The sequence below is a fragment of the Pleurodeles waltl genome, chromosome 3_1 (assembly GCF_031143425.1).
Source record: "Pleurodeles waltl isolate 20211129_DDA chromosome 3_1, aPleWal1.hap1.20221129, whole genome shotgun sequence".
Taxonomy (NCBI): domain Eukaryota; kingdom Metazoa; phylum Chordata; class Amphibia; order Caudata; family Salamandridae; genus Pleurodeles; species Pleurodeles waltl.
Window position 1 is genome coordinate 651,701,589 of NC_090440.1, and position 18,892 is coordinate 651,720,480.

The 18,892-nt window shown below is 42.2% G+C and overlaps 1 protein-coding gene across 3 annotated transcripts in view; it reads left to right on the forward strand.

Annotated features, from left to right (window-relative positions):
• Positions 1–18,892, forward strand: part of BRSK2 (BR serine/threonine kinase 2) — a 615,416-nt gene that overhangs the window by 536,120 nt on the left and 60,404 nt on the right. For all 3 annotated transcript variants that reach the window (XM_069223152.1, XM_069223151.1, XM_069223150.1), the window contains exons 15-16: positions 10,477–10,525; positions 14,074–14,197. In XM_069223152.1, the coding sequence (XP_069079253.1) occupies positions 10,477–10,525; positions 14,074–14,197 (173 nt within the window). The remainder of the gene's footprint in view (positions 1–10,476; positions 10,526–14,073; positions 14,198–18,892) is intronic.

The following is an 18,892-nucleotide window of genomic DNA, read 5'->3' on the forward strand; positions in this document are numbered from 1 at the left end:
GGGGCCCATTCTAAAAAATGGAAGCCCCCTTTTAATGCCTGCTCAAGAGCATGCCAAGAAAGTGCCATAATAAATTGCGCAAGGAACTCTCATAGATTCCTTTACGCCATTTTTCCGGCTCTCCTAACGGGGTAACGCCCCCTTTGCATACATTATGCTTGGCGCAGGCATAATTTAGCACAAAGGGTTACAGAGTGGCGCAATGCATTCATTGCGCCACTCTGTAAATACTGCGCAGTGATTTTGGCCTCATTGGGCCACATTAACGTCAAAATAAATTACGCTAATGTGGTGCAGGGTGGCGCTAGGGGCCTATAAATACACCCCTTCATTGCTTCTACCAGCCAGGCCCAATGGCAAATGATCTAAGAGGGTTAGCTCCTTTGAAATTAAAGGATGGGGAGACCAATGGATGGTCTCTGTATTTCAGGGTACTTCAAATGGTACCTGAGGACAGAGAAGCATTATATTTGCAGTTCGAGAATCTCTCGGGGTTAGGGGCCCCACAAACATTTGCCAAAACCAATAATACAGAGGAATTTACAGTGAAAAAGGAAAACTTGGTGGAATGGTACAACTGCATAGGTGTTAATGGACTTTCTTCTTTACACTCCCCACTCAAGTAAAACATTAAGGGAAGCAACCCCTTATCTTTAGAGTATTTTTGTCACTTGATGAGGTTTTGTCTGCCATGTTAAATAACAAGATCAACATTAGCAAGCTCTCTCGAGTGACCTAATTTTCTGGCACCCATGCTCTTCACATTCAAGGTTTGCCATACTATGGGAAGAAGCACGGTTTCTTTGACCTTTTGAAGGGGTAGTCCACGCCCCTCTCTTATTAGAAAGCAGCATTGTTTCTGTTTGAAAAGGGCATGGTCATTTTCCTTTGTTTCTTAATGTTTTGTTTAGTCATTCATGAGCAACCTAAACTGAAGTGCATCCCCATATAGGACACTTTTCCCATCCCTAAGTAGGCCCTATACTGCATAAAAACCATTAATTTCAAATGTATTCTGGGCCACCACTGGAAACAAGTCTGAAGCAAGAAGAACATGCCACCATGCAGGATTTTTGCTTTCACAATGCCAGTCAGAGGTTGGACTAAAAACGAAGTAACATTTCCAAATTTAGGAGCCGCACAATCGGGGAGTGAGAACTACGTTGTATGTGAAGCACAGCCAAGTGTATGTTAACATTCTTTTTTAATAATTTTATTAGAGCAATTTCAAAGATTATGTTGTGGACTCTGCAATGGGCAGTGCTTCTAAGTTTGCACTCCTCGTTTTCTTTGAATGTCAGGTCCATTGTTTTTCTAGTGAAGAATTATTGGCTAAAACAGATTATGCCCTGAAATTCGATTGGATTAAAGGGGACATTTAGGGGAAGATACTGGCATCTGCCTATCAGAGGCCCCACTTGAGCTGAAATAATGGACGAGCCATTTTATGGCTTGATAAGAGTTTTCCTAGTGTTATATTTCAGTGCCCACAATTTGGCACTAAAGATCCGAGACAAATCACTGACTTTAAAGATTAATATGTAAGACATGTTTAACCATCTAAAATTCAAGAAGCAAATACTGAAAAGAATAAAGTAATTGATGAAAGGGGCTCGTCTACTTTCTAGTGGCTTACCAAGGATGACCTGGAATGTATAAGAACGATGCGTACTAAGCGTATTTCTGAGGAATAGGCAGTCAGCTTGAATTAGTTGTTTGTGTTCATCCTTGATGCCCTCTTTCCCAAGCTTTCAGGTTTCAATCTAGAGGACCCACAATCAGAGATGAAAAGAGAAAATGTCATGTGTCCATGAAGTAACGTATGGTACCGGAATTTCACAGCCAATATTTTGTCTTACAGAAATATTGTGTCCTACATTTTATTTACACAAATGTTGTCTATTGCACTTAATAATAGAAAATCTACACCCAGTGGACAATATTTTTGCAATTGATATTTAGTACAAGATATTTCAGCTAGATGATTTTTCATTACGATATTCTGCCACGCAGCTATGAAGGAGGTCCAGGCATGTATGTGAACATCAATGCAATGTTGAAATTTGCACCACAATGCTGATCAACTTTTAACCGAACATAGGGGCATATTTACTAATCTTTCACACAGGGCAGCAAGCAAAGTTAATCCACTGTGTTGTGTGAAAGAGAGAAAGTAAAATGCTCCATATTTACATATTTACTGTGTGTTACCTAGTGCCAATGCAGGCCCCCTTGATCCATCTTACCAGGGTGCCAGCGTTATTGGCAGGAGGATTGACTTTTGTTGCAGGAAGGAGCACCTTCCTGAACCAAAACAATCCTTAGAGGCATTTTACTCTTCTGTTTGAGCAGAATGGATCACACATCGAAAGAGGAAGTAACTAGGAGAAATAAGCATAACAATATATATTTCTCCTCATTGCCCCTCACTGGGGAAGACATGGCATTTGGACTCATTCTCAGGTTTACTAGCTTTAGTAAATCTTGGAATGCGACAAAATCTGTGGTTGGATGCATGAGAACACCCATGCTCCACCAACAGATCGCCTCCCAAGTTAAAATGTTATGCAGCGCAAGTAGTTGCATTGCATTGCATTCCTTTGCAAAGCCACGCAAGGCGATGCAAATTGCCCCTTGTCTGGCTTTGTAAATATTACTGAAGTCTTTACATTGCCATTGCATAGTCTTGCATGATGTAAGAGCATCACTAAGGCTTGAAATTCAGGCCTTAATGTTTATATGGTTCAGGGTGCTTTTCCATGAGCATGCAGATCTCTAGTATTGTCCTGATGTATAATAAAAATATGACTTGTCACTCCCCAACTACTACTATTTCATTCTGTTGCTGAACTCTATTTGGAAAGTTCTTGAAGAACTTATTCACACACAAATTTGGTGTTGGGTTGATGCCATTTCCTTTCTTCCTCCCATACAGACAGGTTGTAGACAATCACATTAACTTCACAGACTATTTTATGTTCTGTCCTTCCTGTTAGACAAGTACTGCAGTACTTGTAAAGGTTGCCACTCGAGCATTATCTTGGGATAATTATTTACATCTGAGTAGGACAAAGGATTTGCTTGATTCTTTTTTACTACAGTGGGACTCGTGGTTGGCTGTGAGACTAATCAATGGCTCAACCTCTGAGAAGTTAAACTTGGAGGATGGGCTATGATTGGTGATTGCTGTCACCCCTCTTGATTAGTTTATATATCAGTGATCCCCCATTTTTATATCCCTGGCGTACAGTCTGATTGTTCTGCAACAGGGAATGAGGCAGGTAGCCCTTTGAAGTAGGTCAATGATACTGCATTACTAGCCCAAACCCTAAGTTATCTCCAAGGTCAACTTCACTTGTTTTCTATTCATTATTTAGGAAGTTGTTCTGATTGTAAAAACTAGGATCATGAATTTTGACTTAGAAGCTTTGTGTGGAAATAAAAACTGTCACTCTTGAAACACCTATATATTATTTATTTGGTCATTTAATCTAGAAATTGGTTTGGAAAGAACATTTTGACAATTATTTTACAGTCTTCTAGGGATGACCCAGCCAAGTGAATTGAATGGATTTATGTTTAACATCGTCAAACCTTTATGCAGAACTGTTGTTTCTTGCTTATGGTAGATTATTCTTCAGAAAAGACAATATCAAGCTGACCTTGTGGACGTAAACTCCCAGTGTTCCATTTCGTCACCCCCGGGAATCCGCTAAATTGAGCATATGCAAACACATAAGGCCTGATTCTCACAGGCAAACTTCCACATTTGTGTAAGATGTGTACGACTGTTTGCTATTCGCAAAGAGATTTACAAATATTATCTTTAGAAGTCTGCTTTAAACCCTAGGTGTCTAAGGTCACTATACTTAGGAGTGGGCCAACATATTGCCATAGCTATCATTTATGAGTAACTGGCAGAGGTGGGGTTTGTACACAGGCTGAAAGAATATACTTAAACACGGAGGAAATATAGTGGCAGCGCAATGGCAGATGTCGAGCATACTGTCACATGGAATACTTGCTGTGAGTCCACAGTTTGTGCGTATATCGCTATAAAGATCGTCTCAGGGAGGTTTGTATATCTCCCAGTATAAAGAGGCCCTAAAGAAGTCTGCTTTGACCAGAATATTAATGTTGAAACTTCTTCATGACCAAACACCGAAACCTGTCTCCATTGGCATGTTTCTGTGTCTGGTGATGTTCCACCAATATTGTATGTGAATGGCAATTCAGCACCCTCCACAGGTGTCCAGCTGGCGCAGGCTGCCTCTGAGGATTAAGAATAGTCTAGTACAGAGGTTTCCAACCTTTTGACTTCTGTGGAGCCCCACCTTATCATTACTGGAGCCCAGGGACCCGCACTGAACCATTATTGGAATCCGAGGACCCCTGCTGAGTCATTACTGGAGGCCGGGAACCCAGGCCTGAACATTGTTGATGATATGAACCACAAAAAAATACACAAAAAATTACAGAAACAAGTGTTCTATTGAACACATACACAAATGATAACACATTTTATTTAATTTGCAAACAAAATAAAGTAAACATTTTAATTTTAACAGGAAGGTTAGAGCTTTTCTAAATTCAACTGAAGCCACACATTGTATATTCTTTTTGATTCACCTGCACTGCTCCTACAAATCAACCTGAGGATGCTAATTAAATTTTAGCCTCCAATTTCAAATTACTTGACATTTATAGGACGTTTTAAAATGTTCAATTATACATTTAGCCACTTTATTTATGTACACTTTATTAATCAGTTAATCTCAGTTAATTTGCTAAGAAGTTAAGGACCCCCCTGAAGAGGCTTCGCGGACCCCCAGGGCTCCACAGACCACAGGTTGGAAATCACTGGTCTAGTATGTGTGCCATTTCCACAGGGACCACATTATAGCCAGGTATTCTTGTTGTAAATCCCTGGCCGGTGCACAAAAGTGTCATCTCTCTCATCCTGCACACCACGCAAGAGTGCTGCCCCCATTTTTTCACCTAAGGCATCAACCTGTATAATGTGTGGATATCAAATGTTAGAAGTCTGGATTTAACAAGCAGCAGAGATTAAATAATTCAGACATTGATAGGTTATAGAGTTAACCTGTGTACAGTGCACCCTCTATAACTTTTTTTCTATTAGGCAGGTTAGTTAAGTGAGGCCTGTTTTTCATTAGAAATGCATCCTTGTTTCCACAATGATGCACCTCTTGGCCAGAGCCTGACTTCTGTAATTATATTAGATTATATTCCTATTGTACATGGAAAACCATTTATTTTCACTTATAAAAATATATGTCTTTATATGTGCTAGTATCTGCAGACCTCTTCATAATCCAACAAAATACTAAATTATATGGTTCCTGGGTGAAAATATAGTGTAGTAGCTATGAGTTTCTCTGTCATTATTGTGCCCAGTTTTCCAAATAATTCTGCCCCTATTCCTGTCAGATCCAGAAATTGTGTCTTGAGCTTCCTGGACACTCAATGGTGAGTGTGGTTCAACAGATGAGGCATTAAGTGTTTTGTGTTTTGAAGGACCGGAGGCACAGTGATATTTAAACTACCTATTTGCACTCTTGCACTGAGATCTGTTGTTGTACATTATTCGAGGAAATTGTGGGGGAAATAGTGCTTAAATTTGTTTTTATGCTTTTTTTAACGACTCAACTCACGCCTTGTTTAATGTGCTGAGTTGGTCCCGTATTGGCTGGAGGGAAGCAAGTTGGGCTATAGGTTTGCAGAGCCTGTTAGAGCTCCTGGCCCTGTTGAAACTTTGGGCAGCGGGGACATGCCGAAGGTGCGCCTAAGGCAAGTCCATCTGCGTCCGTCCGCACCTGGACCAGGCCCAGAGCTTATCCCTCTGGGCCTTTAGTCCCGGAAGAAGTACCAGGTAAGAGCTACTCCAGAGACGCACTTTTAAATTTTAAACCTGGTAAAGTTTTTAATTGTCCTTTATTGAGTTCAACTACTCCAGACATCATTCATTCTTTCTGTCTCACCTGTACTACAAGGGTCACCTATTGGGATACTGATAAAGTAGGTCCACCGCTGGTAATGGCGAGCGGGGGAGCATCTATTAAAACCATTTCCTCTGACTCAAGAGTCAGCTGTGTGTTGATCAGTGCTAGGTCATTAGTCAAGCACCATTTTGAATTCTCTGAATTCTTAGATGCACACCAAGTTGATTTGGCTTTTGTTACTGAAACCTGAGCAGACCAGTCATCAGGTGAAAACAGCGGTTCCCTCGGGTTATGCCATCTTCAGACTGGACGTACCCCATAAGAAGGGTGGAGCAATAGTGATTATTTATCGCAATTCCTTCTCAGCTGTCTTCTCCCCAGTCTAGTCTGTGGAGTTCGAAGCCCTCCTTTTTCATGTTGAATGAATTAAAACACAGTCATTCAATAGAGTCCTTTTGTACCGTCCCCTGGATTCAAGAACCCCTTTTATTCATGCAAATGAGTCACTTTTGGAATCTTCTCCAATCAACTCAGATTTTACTCTTCTAGGTGACTTTAACTTCCATCTGGAGAATCAAATGGATCCTGAAACAGACCTCTTGTCGATGCTCTGTCCTGTTTTAGATTTACTCAGTTTATTGGTGATCCCATGCATCAGACGGGCCACACACTCAGTGGAATTTTCACCAACAATTTGGCCCTCACCACCCCTACTATATTTTCTATACCTTGGTCTAACCATATTGCAATATCTTGGAATATTGAACTCGCCAGCAAATTTCCAGCTGCTAAGATCAGTAGAAAATCCTTAGTCTCTCATGCCTGCCACAAGGTTAAAGTCTCTGAGTTGAGCCTTCTTCTCGCTAGTTCCCAGCCAGAAGAGATCAAGGACATTGATCAAATGTTGGTGAGTTACTTGATCTGGCTGAAAGCTGCAGTTAATAAATTAGCCCCTGCAAACACTAAAGTTTTCAGGAGAAGAAGACCCTCAGCACAGTGGTTTAACAACACTTTACGGGCTGCCAAGCAAGGGTGCTGCAGACAGGAACGAAATTGAAGGAGAGCTTATGACCCGCTGGAAAAAGAAAAATATAAGTTAAGTATAGCACAATATAAAAAACTCGTATTGGTTGAAAAAAGCTGCATTTTTCTCTAAGCAAAGTAAATCTTCCAGTACTTCAAGTAAGAAACTGTTTGAAACTGTTTCCAAACTCTCTTCACCTTCAACTAGGAGTTCAGCAAATATTAGCCAGGCTTTTTGTAATGAGTTAGCAAGTATTTTTCAAAAGTAAGTAGAGATAACCTTTAGTAGATTTTCTGCCAGCATTTCCAATGACCAGAACAAGATAGATATCAGGCTGATAGTCCCTGGTAGGATCGTTTAGGAAAGTTGCTCACCTGACTGAGGGCCATTTCTTGTATAAAATCGGGGTTTCCTTTGGACCCATGTCCACCCAAGATCACGCACATAGTGCCCGACTCAGTGGTCCCCAACTTGGTAAAGATCTTTAATGCTTTGTTCAGTTCAGGAATATTTCCTAAGCAGTGGAAAACTGCATCAGTTCTTCCACTTTTATTGAAACCGAACTCAAATGTCTTGGACCCGAATTCTTATTGGCCCATCTCCAGGCTCACCTTCCCAGCTAGGCTGGTAGAAAAGCCCATGAACACCGAGCTGGCCGGGTTTTTGAAAGATAATAATTTGCTGGATAATACACAGTTTGGCTTCTGAAGTGGCCACAGCATGGAGTTGGCGCTGATTGTGGCCATGGAGGGAATCAGGCCTTCAGTGGATGGGGGTGGCAATGCTGCCCTCATCCTGCTTGATCTATCTGCAGCATTTGATAAGGCCAATCATAAGCTTTTGATTGATCGATTACATAGCCTAGGGATTGAGGGTGTAGCCCTGGCCCTGCTGCAGTCTTTTCTTACAGATCGTAAGCAGTCTGTTGCTTTAGAAGACTACACATCTGAACTCTTATTGTTACCATGCGGGGTCCCACAGGGATCCTCACTGACTTTGCCAGTGGTGTAGCATACAAGTTAAACAATCTTGATCAGGTCCTTTGGAATGTCATTAGTTCTTTATGCTGACAACACACAGATTGTGATATTGTTTTCTAGAAAGGGCCCTGACATGAGTAACCCCTTTCGGAACTGTATGAGTGCAGTCAACAGATGGATGGACAAAAATGTTCTTAAATTCTAATACAGAAGTCATCCTATTTGGCAACAACCCATCCTTCTGGACCTCTTCGTGGTGGCAAGAGGAGTGTTGCCCTCTTCCGATAGCAGTCAAGAAGGTCAAAAACCTTGGGTTTCTGATCCATGACAGATCAATATTTAAAGAACAAATAAACAGTGTGATCTCTGCATCCTTTTACACTCTATGCATTATAAAGAAAATTGCACATTTTTTGCCATTTCAACTATTAAAGACCGTTGTAATTGCATTGATCTTATCTGGAAAAGACTACTGCAGTGGCCTTTATCAAAATCTTTGGAAAAAATGATTGAACACATTGCAAATTCTTCAAAATTCAGCTGCTCAGATGCTGATGAAGGTCTCTAGATTCCATTTGGCCTTACAAGCCATTAGAAGACCACATTGGCTTCCTGTAAAGAAGTGGGTAATTTTCAAGGGCCTTTGCATTTTTTCAAGGCTCTCATGGTCGATGGCCAACATATTTGAAGGAAAGGTTCAGATGGTACCTGCCTGGTAGAACTCTTCATTCAAGCCAGGCCAGAAATCTGGTAGTACCCCCCAGAAAGCTGTCCTTCGGGGGATGCAGAAGTTTCATAATTTGCATGGCTTATAGTTGGAACCATCTTCCTTAGGACCTTGAAGCAGCCACTTCTTTGTCAGGTTTCAGGAAATCTCTGAAAACTTGGCTGTTTAGTCATGATTAGTTAATTGGCTTTAGTCACTGGTCACAGGTATGCGCCAAGACGCCTCCGGGCATAAGTTGCACTCTTTACATTTAAAAATCAATCAGTGAAGAGTGGAATAGGGTGATTAAGTTCATTGGCACTGGTGGCATTGTTTCTGAGGGGCTGGATGGGCATGTTGAGATGCTGAGGAAGAAAATAAGGAAGCTGGAAGTTAAAAGTACAGGAGCAAGATTTTATACTCGTCACAGGTTGTTATTGTACAAGATTCTTTTGCAATTGACAATGTGTTAGCCTTATTGCACTGATTTTGGATGTTTGGAAAACTGTTAATTGCTGTGGGATGTGGCCCTTATTGCAAGTGTTGGGTTCCGTGTGTGTGTAACAATGTAGTGGTAGGAGTATTTGTTTTTTGAGGTATTGGGGATGTTGCGGTTCAAAAGCATTGAAGGGGTGTGAATATGCCTACTTTAAAAGGTGTGCTGGGAATAGAAATGAGTGGGTTTCTATAGGGGTTTGAAGCGACTGGGAGAGAATATTACCTCCTTCCTATCATTCCTTCCGAGGAGGTGTCACCCTCGTGTGCCCGACATCCTTCCCAGTCAAAACTCCTCTTTGTTTCACACACTCCAATAAAGAGCTGCCCACTAAACAGCTTGGGCGGTGAGTCAAAAGGACAGATTGCAGCTGCCAGGCTGAAGCATGAAGGAAAGGAAAGAGCTGGTGGAACAGACAAATGTTCTTACCCCAGGAAATAAAACAATCACTGTAGGCCCCGCCCACCAAGAAGCTTCTTTGCCTTATGATAAATCCCATCCCCATTACAAAGTAATAAAAGCATAAATCAGATAAATAGGAAGTTAGAAAAATGACACTCAGATTAGACCCTTGAATGAACTTCCTTTGGCTGAAGCTTGATAGCAGAGAGGTGAGAGCTCAGCATCACACGAGTAGCCTGACTGGTATTTTTCAGACAAGTTGCTGATGTGGGAGAGGGAGAGGAGGAACAACCAGATTCTACAGACCCCAAGGGCACAGTCTGCTCCAGTCTGCGGACAGTTCCCAGAGCCTGTGTACTTCGTGTTACCTTTCGTTTTTACCTACCTAATTTACGATTTCACATAGGACATTTAGAAACCGTTCCAAATAATTCAAAAATATTTGTAAGTCTTTGAGAATCAGTTTATCCTCATTTCTTCTTTTAAAATGAATGTATCTTTGCCTATAATGTGCTTTCTGACACACTTAGTGGTCTTGGTTCCTGTGGTACAACAGGGGGCATTAGATTTTCTGATCACCGAGAGGGAGGCACGGTTTCTGAGGCCAGTACTAAAAGCTGTTAGTTTCTTCAACATGCACTACAGGTGTGTTGGGACTCTTCGGCATGGGGGGGGGGTGTTGGATTTCTAAGGCACTACTGTATTCGGTTTAGGAGAGACTACAGAACGTGTTGGTATACTAGGGAGCTGGATTTCAGAGGCAGTGTAAGGGTGTTTGCTAGGAGATAGGTGGGTGGTATGTTCTTCCTGACACCTGGCCTGTAAAAGTTTCTGATATGTGATGTCTAAATGGGTGGCTTTGTTCTTTCTACTTACGCCACTTTCTTTACCTTCTGTGTGTGCAGTGCCTACGCCGGAGGAGATGTGCAATCTAACGCCGGAGTCTTCCCCAGAGTGAGTATACCAGAGTCCCACCCGCTGGCCCTACGCCTCTTCCTAGCCACAGATGCACAATCTCTCCCTCATTCACTCGCAGCACCCCTCTTCCATTTTACACTCCTCATTGTCTGCCTTGTCTCTTTCTTGTTCACCCTTACCCTTTCTACTTCTATTTCACTCCTTTGTTCATGGCCACTCATCCTCCTGTTTTTCCTTGTTCATTGCCAACCACCTTGTCGTCCGTTTGTAGACTCCTACCACATCCCTCCTTCGTACACTTCCTCTTTCCCCATCCATCCTTTCCTCACCTCTTCTTCCCAGCCTCCTCCTTCACCATCTCGCTTCCCTCGATGCCTCTTCCTAAGAGGACTGTCCCCAGTTCATTCAGCCCATCTGCCGCACCCTTGTCTTTCTCATCTCTTCACTCAGACAGCCTCTTTCCTCATTCCCTCCTCATTCGTCTTTCCCCCTCTTCTGGCGTTCGGTTTTGCCCATCACCTCATCTCTCCACATGTCCTGCTTCTCTCTTCTTCGACTCTCTTGATCCGCATGTCAGGCCTCCCCATCACTCTTCCTCCACGACTCGTCCTTTCGCTTCTCCGGCGACTCTACCCCTCCCCCATCTCTTCCTCCAAGCACCATAATCCGCCTTTGTCTTTTTAGGCAGTAAAAGATAACCCCCTCCGCTCCCCACAGTTTTATGATGTGACTTTAATGACTTAATTTGGCCTTCCCCTCTCCAAACCGGTGAAAATAAAAAAAGCCATAAAAGATAATTAACTGTGGAAAATCTGCACTGGTTTTGCTGTACTGATTCCAATAAACTGGTGCTCTGCTTCTGCTCGCGTTTTCATTCTGTTTATTTCTTTTGTTATTTTTACATCTTTCTTTGTGTGGTTTTTATTCTTTTTAATTTACATTCGTTTGTTCACATTTCTTTTTCAACCGTTATTTTTATTCCTGCGAACATTAGTTTACAACATTTACCTTCATCCTTTGCACTTTGTCTTCTTTCTATTTGTAGCTTTTTTATTCTTAATTAAACCAAATCACTCCTTAGATGTGATTTACATTGTTCGCCCTTTTTCTTAATTTCCCCGTGCTCCTTTATTTTAGTATTTTACTTGCTTCCTTCCCAACCTTTCCAGTCACTTTTCTGTTTCTCTAATTTTATTCCATTCATTGTTTGTTTTCCTCATGCTACTTTAATCCGTGTGGTTCTCTCGCTTTCCTTCTACTTTCCTTTCATTTAATACCCTTTTCTACTGCCTTTTCTTCCTCTTTTTGCTTTTTATTGATCTATTTCTATTACACAGTTCTTTTTGACTTTCCATCGACCACTCTCTTCCTCGACCCTTTCCTTCCGCATTACCAGTCCACTACCGATGAGGTAAACCCAGAATCAGACATGCCCGGGTCGCTCTTTGTTCTTCTGTGTTGATGTGTGTAATGATGCAAATAAAAGGTAACAGATGCTATAGGACACAATACACATATAACCACTGTTGTAGTGATATTTCAACATTATTGTAGAAGAAACACCTACATAGCACTCTACTAATATTTTGACTTCTTCCAGGATTGCTTTTAAATGAAAATGTTAATACAGTCAAAACAATGCTATTTTCTCACGTATCTAAATCATTGCGTACTTTTATGCTTTTTTAATTATCAATCATATAATTATAAATGTGTTAAGACTTTTTCAATTACCCCTGGGAGTTCCAACTTATTACTGTATGCTTTGACGATTCAAAATCAATATTTATTTTACGCAAGTCCATATAACACACATAGAACATAATCATGTCATAAATAGTATAAATCAGAAGTAAAACGTTATCACTTTAGAGCTTATTTAAAAAAGCAAGTATACAAGTCTTCTTTCCAATGGATGAGCTGCATCACAACTACTCCCACTGATTACTTTAAAATGAAAGATATAATTCATCACTCAATCATTCAAGGATGGAATAAAGCAAAAAAGATTAAAACAACCGCAATTGGATTCTTTTATACCCTCTTCAACACAAGATGCAATTAGGGTTGCATGACAGTTACCATCAACGTATGATAGTTGTACAGTCACTTCATTCATCAACATTAATTTTTGCTGTTGCTGGAATCACATTACATTAGCAAATCCAGGGCTGGTGAAATGCGTCATTAGCCAACAACTAGCAAATGGGACATAGCAGAAACTTTATTAGCTACCAGTGTCATACTAAGGATTTTGGGGGCTCCCGCCAAGATTTATTTTAGGGGCCCCTGTCCAGAACAGCTATGAATTTTATTTCCCTTTTCTGCTAATTCAAACATCATGATCTCAGACAATATTGAATGATATATTAAAGGTTGGAGTTGAGAAGTGAACGGATGTGAGATAGAGTAAAGGGATAATTTCACAGGGACCGCTTGGAAGGTGAAGGTCCTGAGCAATTTCCCGCTTTGCCCATGCCACAAACGTCTATGTTACCTAGGCTATTACTTCATTCTCAAATGTCCCTTCTGCGGATTTCACTTTCTTTGCATCCGTGAAACTATACTGTTTAAGGAAATCGTATAAATTCTTCAATTTTGTGCTGCAGTGCACCAGGATGAGCAAGCAGAACCACAATATCTTTTGGAGTGGGCAGAGAAGGAAGAAGCCGGTTAGCGGAGCTGGGATTTACCCTTGCCCATTTAGTTGATTATAATCTCATGGTCACTCTCCCACTATCCAGCAAAAGTGAAATAAGGCATGATTTCCGAGTAGATTTTAAAACTAAAAAGTCTCAATATCCAGATACTACTGCCTGCAATGTAAATATACATGAAAATACCACTAAATTGCAATAACCTGTATCCAGTAATTGGGCTTGTGCCCACGCACAGTGTGCGCTGCCAAAAGCAGTCAGTGACACTTTGGTACAGTCGCAGCTGTATAATAGGATGCGGACGCACCTTCTCTTGCCAAAATTTGAGTTGTTGTTAGGGCTTAGCTATGGTATCTGCGTACCCCTCTCCTCTTGCCATGAATTGCGTTCTTGACAGGTCTTAGCTACGATGCTTCTCTACCCCTCTCCTGTTGAGGTGATTTGAGTTCTTGATAGGGCCTAGCTATGTTTTTCTGTGCACTTCTGTTGACATGAGTAGAGTTCTTGGCCGTAGCAATGGCATGTCTGTATTTCTCCCCTCTTGATATGAGTTGGGTTCTTGATAGGTCTTAGATATGGTGTCTCTCTACCCCTCTCCTCTTCCTCCCATTTTACCTGTCCATGAGGTAAGTGTAGAAACAGGATTGTGTATCTCTCCCTTTCTTTCACGGGGGCTGGTGTTTGAAAACATGTCCCTTGTCAACAGCCGAGAAGAGAAGTACAATGATGTGAATGGAAACGGGATGCAGACCTGTTAGCATTTGAACATTGAGTTACCAAATTCACCTTATGCCAAGCAAAATGTTTTGGATAGTGATGGGAGAAGTGGTATAAGGTGGGCAAATGCTTCTTCCAATCAGTGTTTTTGAAACCTTTTATTTTATTTCCTACCCTATTCTTCCCCCCTACCCTTTCTTCTTCACACAGACTTGCCAAAAAATCTTGGTTTGGAAATTTTATCAACCTGGAGAAAGAAGAGCAGATATTTGTAGTGATAAAAGATAAGCCTTTGAGTTCCATCAAAGCTGATATAGTCCATGCCTTCCTCTCGGTAAGCTAAACCTGGGTATGTATGTTGGGTCTTTTTGTGTGTCACTTTGCTCATGTATGTCTTTGTCTCTGAATTCCTCAACTGCATTCTAAATGGTTTGCTGGGTCCATTAACACTGTGTCTGCATAAGAGTAATTTTCAGTGTCTCTGTGATCTCACGACATGACCACAAGGTGTCACGTGTATGTCTGAGTGTATTTATCATTGCATTTCAGTTTCTGTACCTTTGAAACATTAGGGCAGTTTCATCAACACTTTGCTGCCAGTGCAAAATTCACCAAATATGATGCAATCAGGTGTAATGTATTGATCTATTATTTAATTTCCAGCGCAAAGCTTTTTTTGAACTGAAAAGTTTCCTGAATAACCCAAAGTGACGCTTCTTGTTACTTTGCAGCAAGGCGTGTACCATGGTAGTACATTGACATTCCCATTCTACCACTGATGGTGTTTGATGCAAAGCCCTGTCTACTATCATTTGTTGGCAGGCATTTGCACCAAAACCTTACGCCTCCTCCAGGTAGGTGTTAAATTGGAGAAATGTTTTTATTTCTACTAGTGTGCATTACTGTACAGCACACATACAATGTTTGAGAGAGAGTTGCCTTCCAGTACAAAACTTGTGCTAGATATGAAATGCTGCCAAATATATTAAACAAGATTTTGTGTGATTTGCATAGTTCTTGTGAATTTTTTGGGGAGAAATGTCATGAAAATAGTCAAAATTTTACAAACCCTAATTAAGACCAGCAAAAGGCCCATGTACCAGTGGGTCTAGGGCGTGGTAATGGAAACGGAACGAAACATGTACAAGTTTGGATCTTTGTAGGTATTTTTGAACTTTTTAAAATTATTTTCACATCATGACAATACACAACAATGTAATCCAACAAGAATTTGTGTTTTTCTGAGTGGGTGAAGCATAAGCCCCACCTAAATTGTATGAGGCTGTAGCTGGAGTTTCCCCAAACGAAATTATCTTCCCCAGTAGATTAAAAAAAAAAAAAAAAAGATTTTGAAACAGTAGCAGATGAGCTGCAACCAGTCAACGTGGAATCTACCTGTCACTGATTTAAAAAAAAACAAAAAAACATCGTTGTTGTTTTATAACAGAATAAATCATAATATACAGAATTATGATTCAAGAGTAAGTACAGGGAATAGTAACAGTGGTTTACAAGGTACTCTCTTGATAATGCGACAGGTTGATATGGATAGGATAAGGTCAGCTATAAAACAAAAACATGAAATTAAAACACCAACATTTCAAACCATGAGCCTTCCTCACTCCTATAAGGTGTCCCAGAATTAGGTTTAGTAGAGTGGCTGGAGGTCTGGGTCTGCTTGCTGCACCCACAGTCAGCACGCTTTCATATGGTCTGTATTTTGTACCAATACCTGCTGATTGCCTTCCTAGAGGCCCTTCATTCACCCATTATGGACAGGGATCATCGTTGGGATCAGTCTGGAGTGTATGCAAGAGCTCGTCCCATGCTGCGGCTATGGTGCACTTACAAAGGCCACAGACCTCTTCTGGCCACGGTGCCACCCACTCTGCCCTGCACATCTAATTAGTGCTGTCTGCCCCTGTGCACTGTGGGACCCATGGCAGCGTTGCTGCCTTCCACCTCATCGCTATTATATGCCTAGCCAGCAACAGCACCAGATCCACACCAATAAAGTGGGTGTATGGCCCCCTGTCCCTTCTTTGTCTACAAATGCCCAAGACACAACTGCCCATATTATTTAGGTTGTGTCAAGCTGTGACACGCCATAGCGTTGCACCAAAATCATCCCAAAAGCTTTCTGCCAACGAACAATACCAGAACAGTTAGCCTGAGTAGCAGGGCAGTGAGGGGTGGTCGGTGATGCCATAGGGTATAAGGTATGGATCCTAGGCGGTGTTGTTTAGACGCTGTGGAGAATGTTATTTTGAATGTATTGGAATCGGGCACTACAGGAGACCTTGGGTGGATAAATGAGTAATTTTGCCATTCTTGAGAGTCAGAGGGCGCCCTAAATCTTGCTTCCACTGCTGGTGCATGGCAGTAATGGGGCAACAGTTCTATCTGAAATAGCCTAAGTGATCTATGATATGAGCCGCCTTCCATTCCCATAGCTGAAAAATGTTTGTGTGGGTGGGTGACTGGGGGGGTTCAGTGGCTGCAGCAACCATAGGCATTCAAACTCAAGGACCAAGCATCTGTATGTGAGAAAGTGCCCTGTGGGAGTCCAGTCTTTTCCAACAAAAGGTCAAATGGAATCAGATTACCCTCCTGAAATATGCCCCCCATTGTGGTCAGCCCCAGTGAGGCCCACAGTTCCGCACCCTCCATGCCTGTCACTGCTTGGAAGGTCACCAGAGCCTGCAGAGGGATGTCTGATCCATAGGGCACCACTCCTGTGATACTCACAGGCCTTGGCTATAGCTGGTTAGTGATTCTCAAAGCAAAGCTGATGGGGAGGTCGGTAGGGATGTTTTAGGAAGAAGCAGTTCCTGTATTTTATGTAGTGCATCTCCTCCAGACACTGCCGGCGTTTCAGTCAGATTATGCCCAGCCAGCCAGCGGGCTGACCACTGTAGCTGGGCTACCAAGTAATAGTGCACAGAATTTGGCACCCCCAGTCCACCTTGCTCAGCGGGCCAGTATTCCAGATCAAGTCACCCAGAATCCTGTCTCACACACGGAATACTCTGTGGGGAATAATAAAGGCTAAGCATGCAAAGAAATAGAATAGTCTCGGGGCATCATCATTTTGGACAACACAACCTGGCCTTGTCCTGTGAGGGGTAGCATCTTCCAAAATTACATTTGGGGCTGGAGAGGGGGTGATTGCTCTCATTAAACGGCCCTCAAGAAGATCAGAAACTGAGTTATATATACTAATGCTCAGATATCAGAACCTGTGAGCCTTCAATTTGATATGGAGATCATCTGCTGTGGTAAGATATTGAGGGCAGTCTTCCCATTGCGGGAAAAGGCACATTTTTGACCAATTAATCCCCAGAGAGACTTTTAAATTCCAATGACAAATATCTTGCACCCCTCACGTATGTCGTGGACACACACAAGAACTTCATTGACATACAGTGATACCACATGTATTTCTCTACTAAAAGGAATGTCCCAGATTCTTCTAGTGGTACGCATCCATTGTGCCATAGGCTCCAGAGCCAGAGTGAAGAGCAACGGCGACAAAGGGCAGCCCTAGAACATGCCCCGGCCCACTGGAAATGGTGCTGATATTAATTGACCAATTCTTACCCTGGCCACTTGATCAGTATGTACTAACTTGATAAGATTGAGCATCCTGTCCCCTACACCCACTCAACAATGCATTGCAAACATATAGTCCCGGTTCAGCATGTTGAAGACCTCCTCAAGATCTATAACCTAGCTGACCAAATGGGGCATTGAGACAGGGCTTCCTCCAGGACCCTGTGCAGGTGTCTAGACCTGAGTGGGATAAACATATTTTGGTTCATGTGGACTAGATGTATAATGTACTCCAAGAGTCGGGTTGCAAGAATTTTGCTAAGGATTTTGTAGTCGCATCCCATCATGGCTAACAGCAACATCCAGTGTGGCCTCTGCCCTGTTTTGAGAGCAAAACCAGAAGGTCCTTATGCATGGAGTAAGGCAGACTTCCTGCTGGCAGTGCTGATGTGTACATTTCCAGTAGCTTAGGAATTAACTGATCAAAATACGTTTTAAAGAATTCTGTGAGTAAACCATCTCAGCAAGGTGTTTTGCACCTGATCTCCTTTGCCAATATTGGGGCATTCAGGGCCAGTTGCTGCTTCGCTGCCATGACAGGAAATGCAGTAGTGGCCAGGTAAATTTCCAGCCCTATGTTTTGGATGTCTTGCCTGGGGCTTTGCAAAAGACTGTAATGTATGAGAAATCCCTCATGGATGTCTGCCTGTGAGTACAATGTAGGAGCGGGGCCTATGTGAATGGATGTTACTGGGGCATGTAAAGCTGGGTTTATCCTCGTCCACATGCATTTTTGCATGGTATGCCTTGTAATTTATACATCGTAAAGACTCTAGAAGGTGGACATGGTGCTCACATGATCCTGAAGAGGGGTGTGAGCTGTGTCATCCATCACAGTGTCTGCTTCCTGTCCCTGCAGGGCGCTCTCTAGTTTGGTTATTTCTCGAGTCAGCATACCACTTGCACCAAAACGTGTGTGTGTACAGTACCCCTGATTACTGTTTTCATAGCCTCTTACTCCACTAGCCTCGTGCTGGCTTTATTTGCATTGTTGATAAAGTAGTTGGAGATCATGTCACGTGTGGTGGCTCAGAACTCCTGGTCCTCTAGGGCCGTGGGTTGTAGGTACCAGGGTTCTAGGCACCACTGATGGAGTGTGTCTTCCCTAGTCAACTCTCAAGTGAAGTGGGTTGTGGTCAGATAGGGTGATGCACAGGTACTCAGAATCTGAAACTAGCAGCGGCGTGCCAAGGTGGCAGAAAAACCTACGAAGATGAACACTTAAATCATGGGGGGGTGAATAAAAGGAGTATTCCCTAGTGTCGGGATACGTTATCCTCTAACCATCAAGCAATGTAAGGCCCACTGTGAAAGACAGACCGCAGCATGGACCTTGGGAGAGTTTTGCAGGGATCAGATGGGAGCGATCCAATGCAGTGTTGAGCACACTATTAAAGTCTCCCCCCAGCAACCAGGG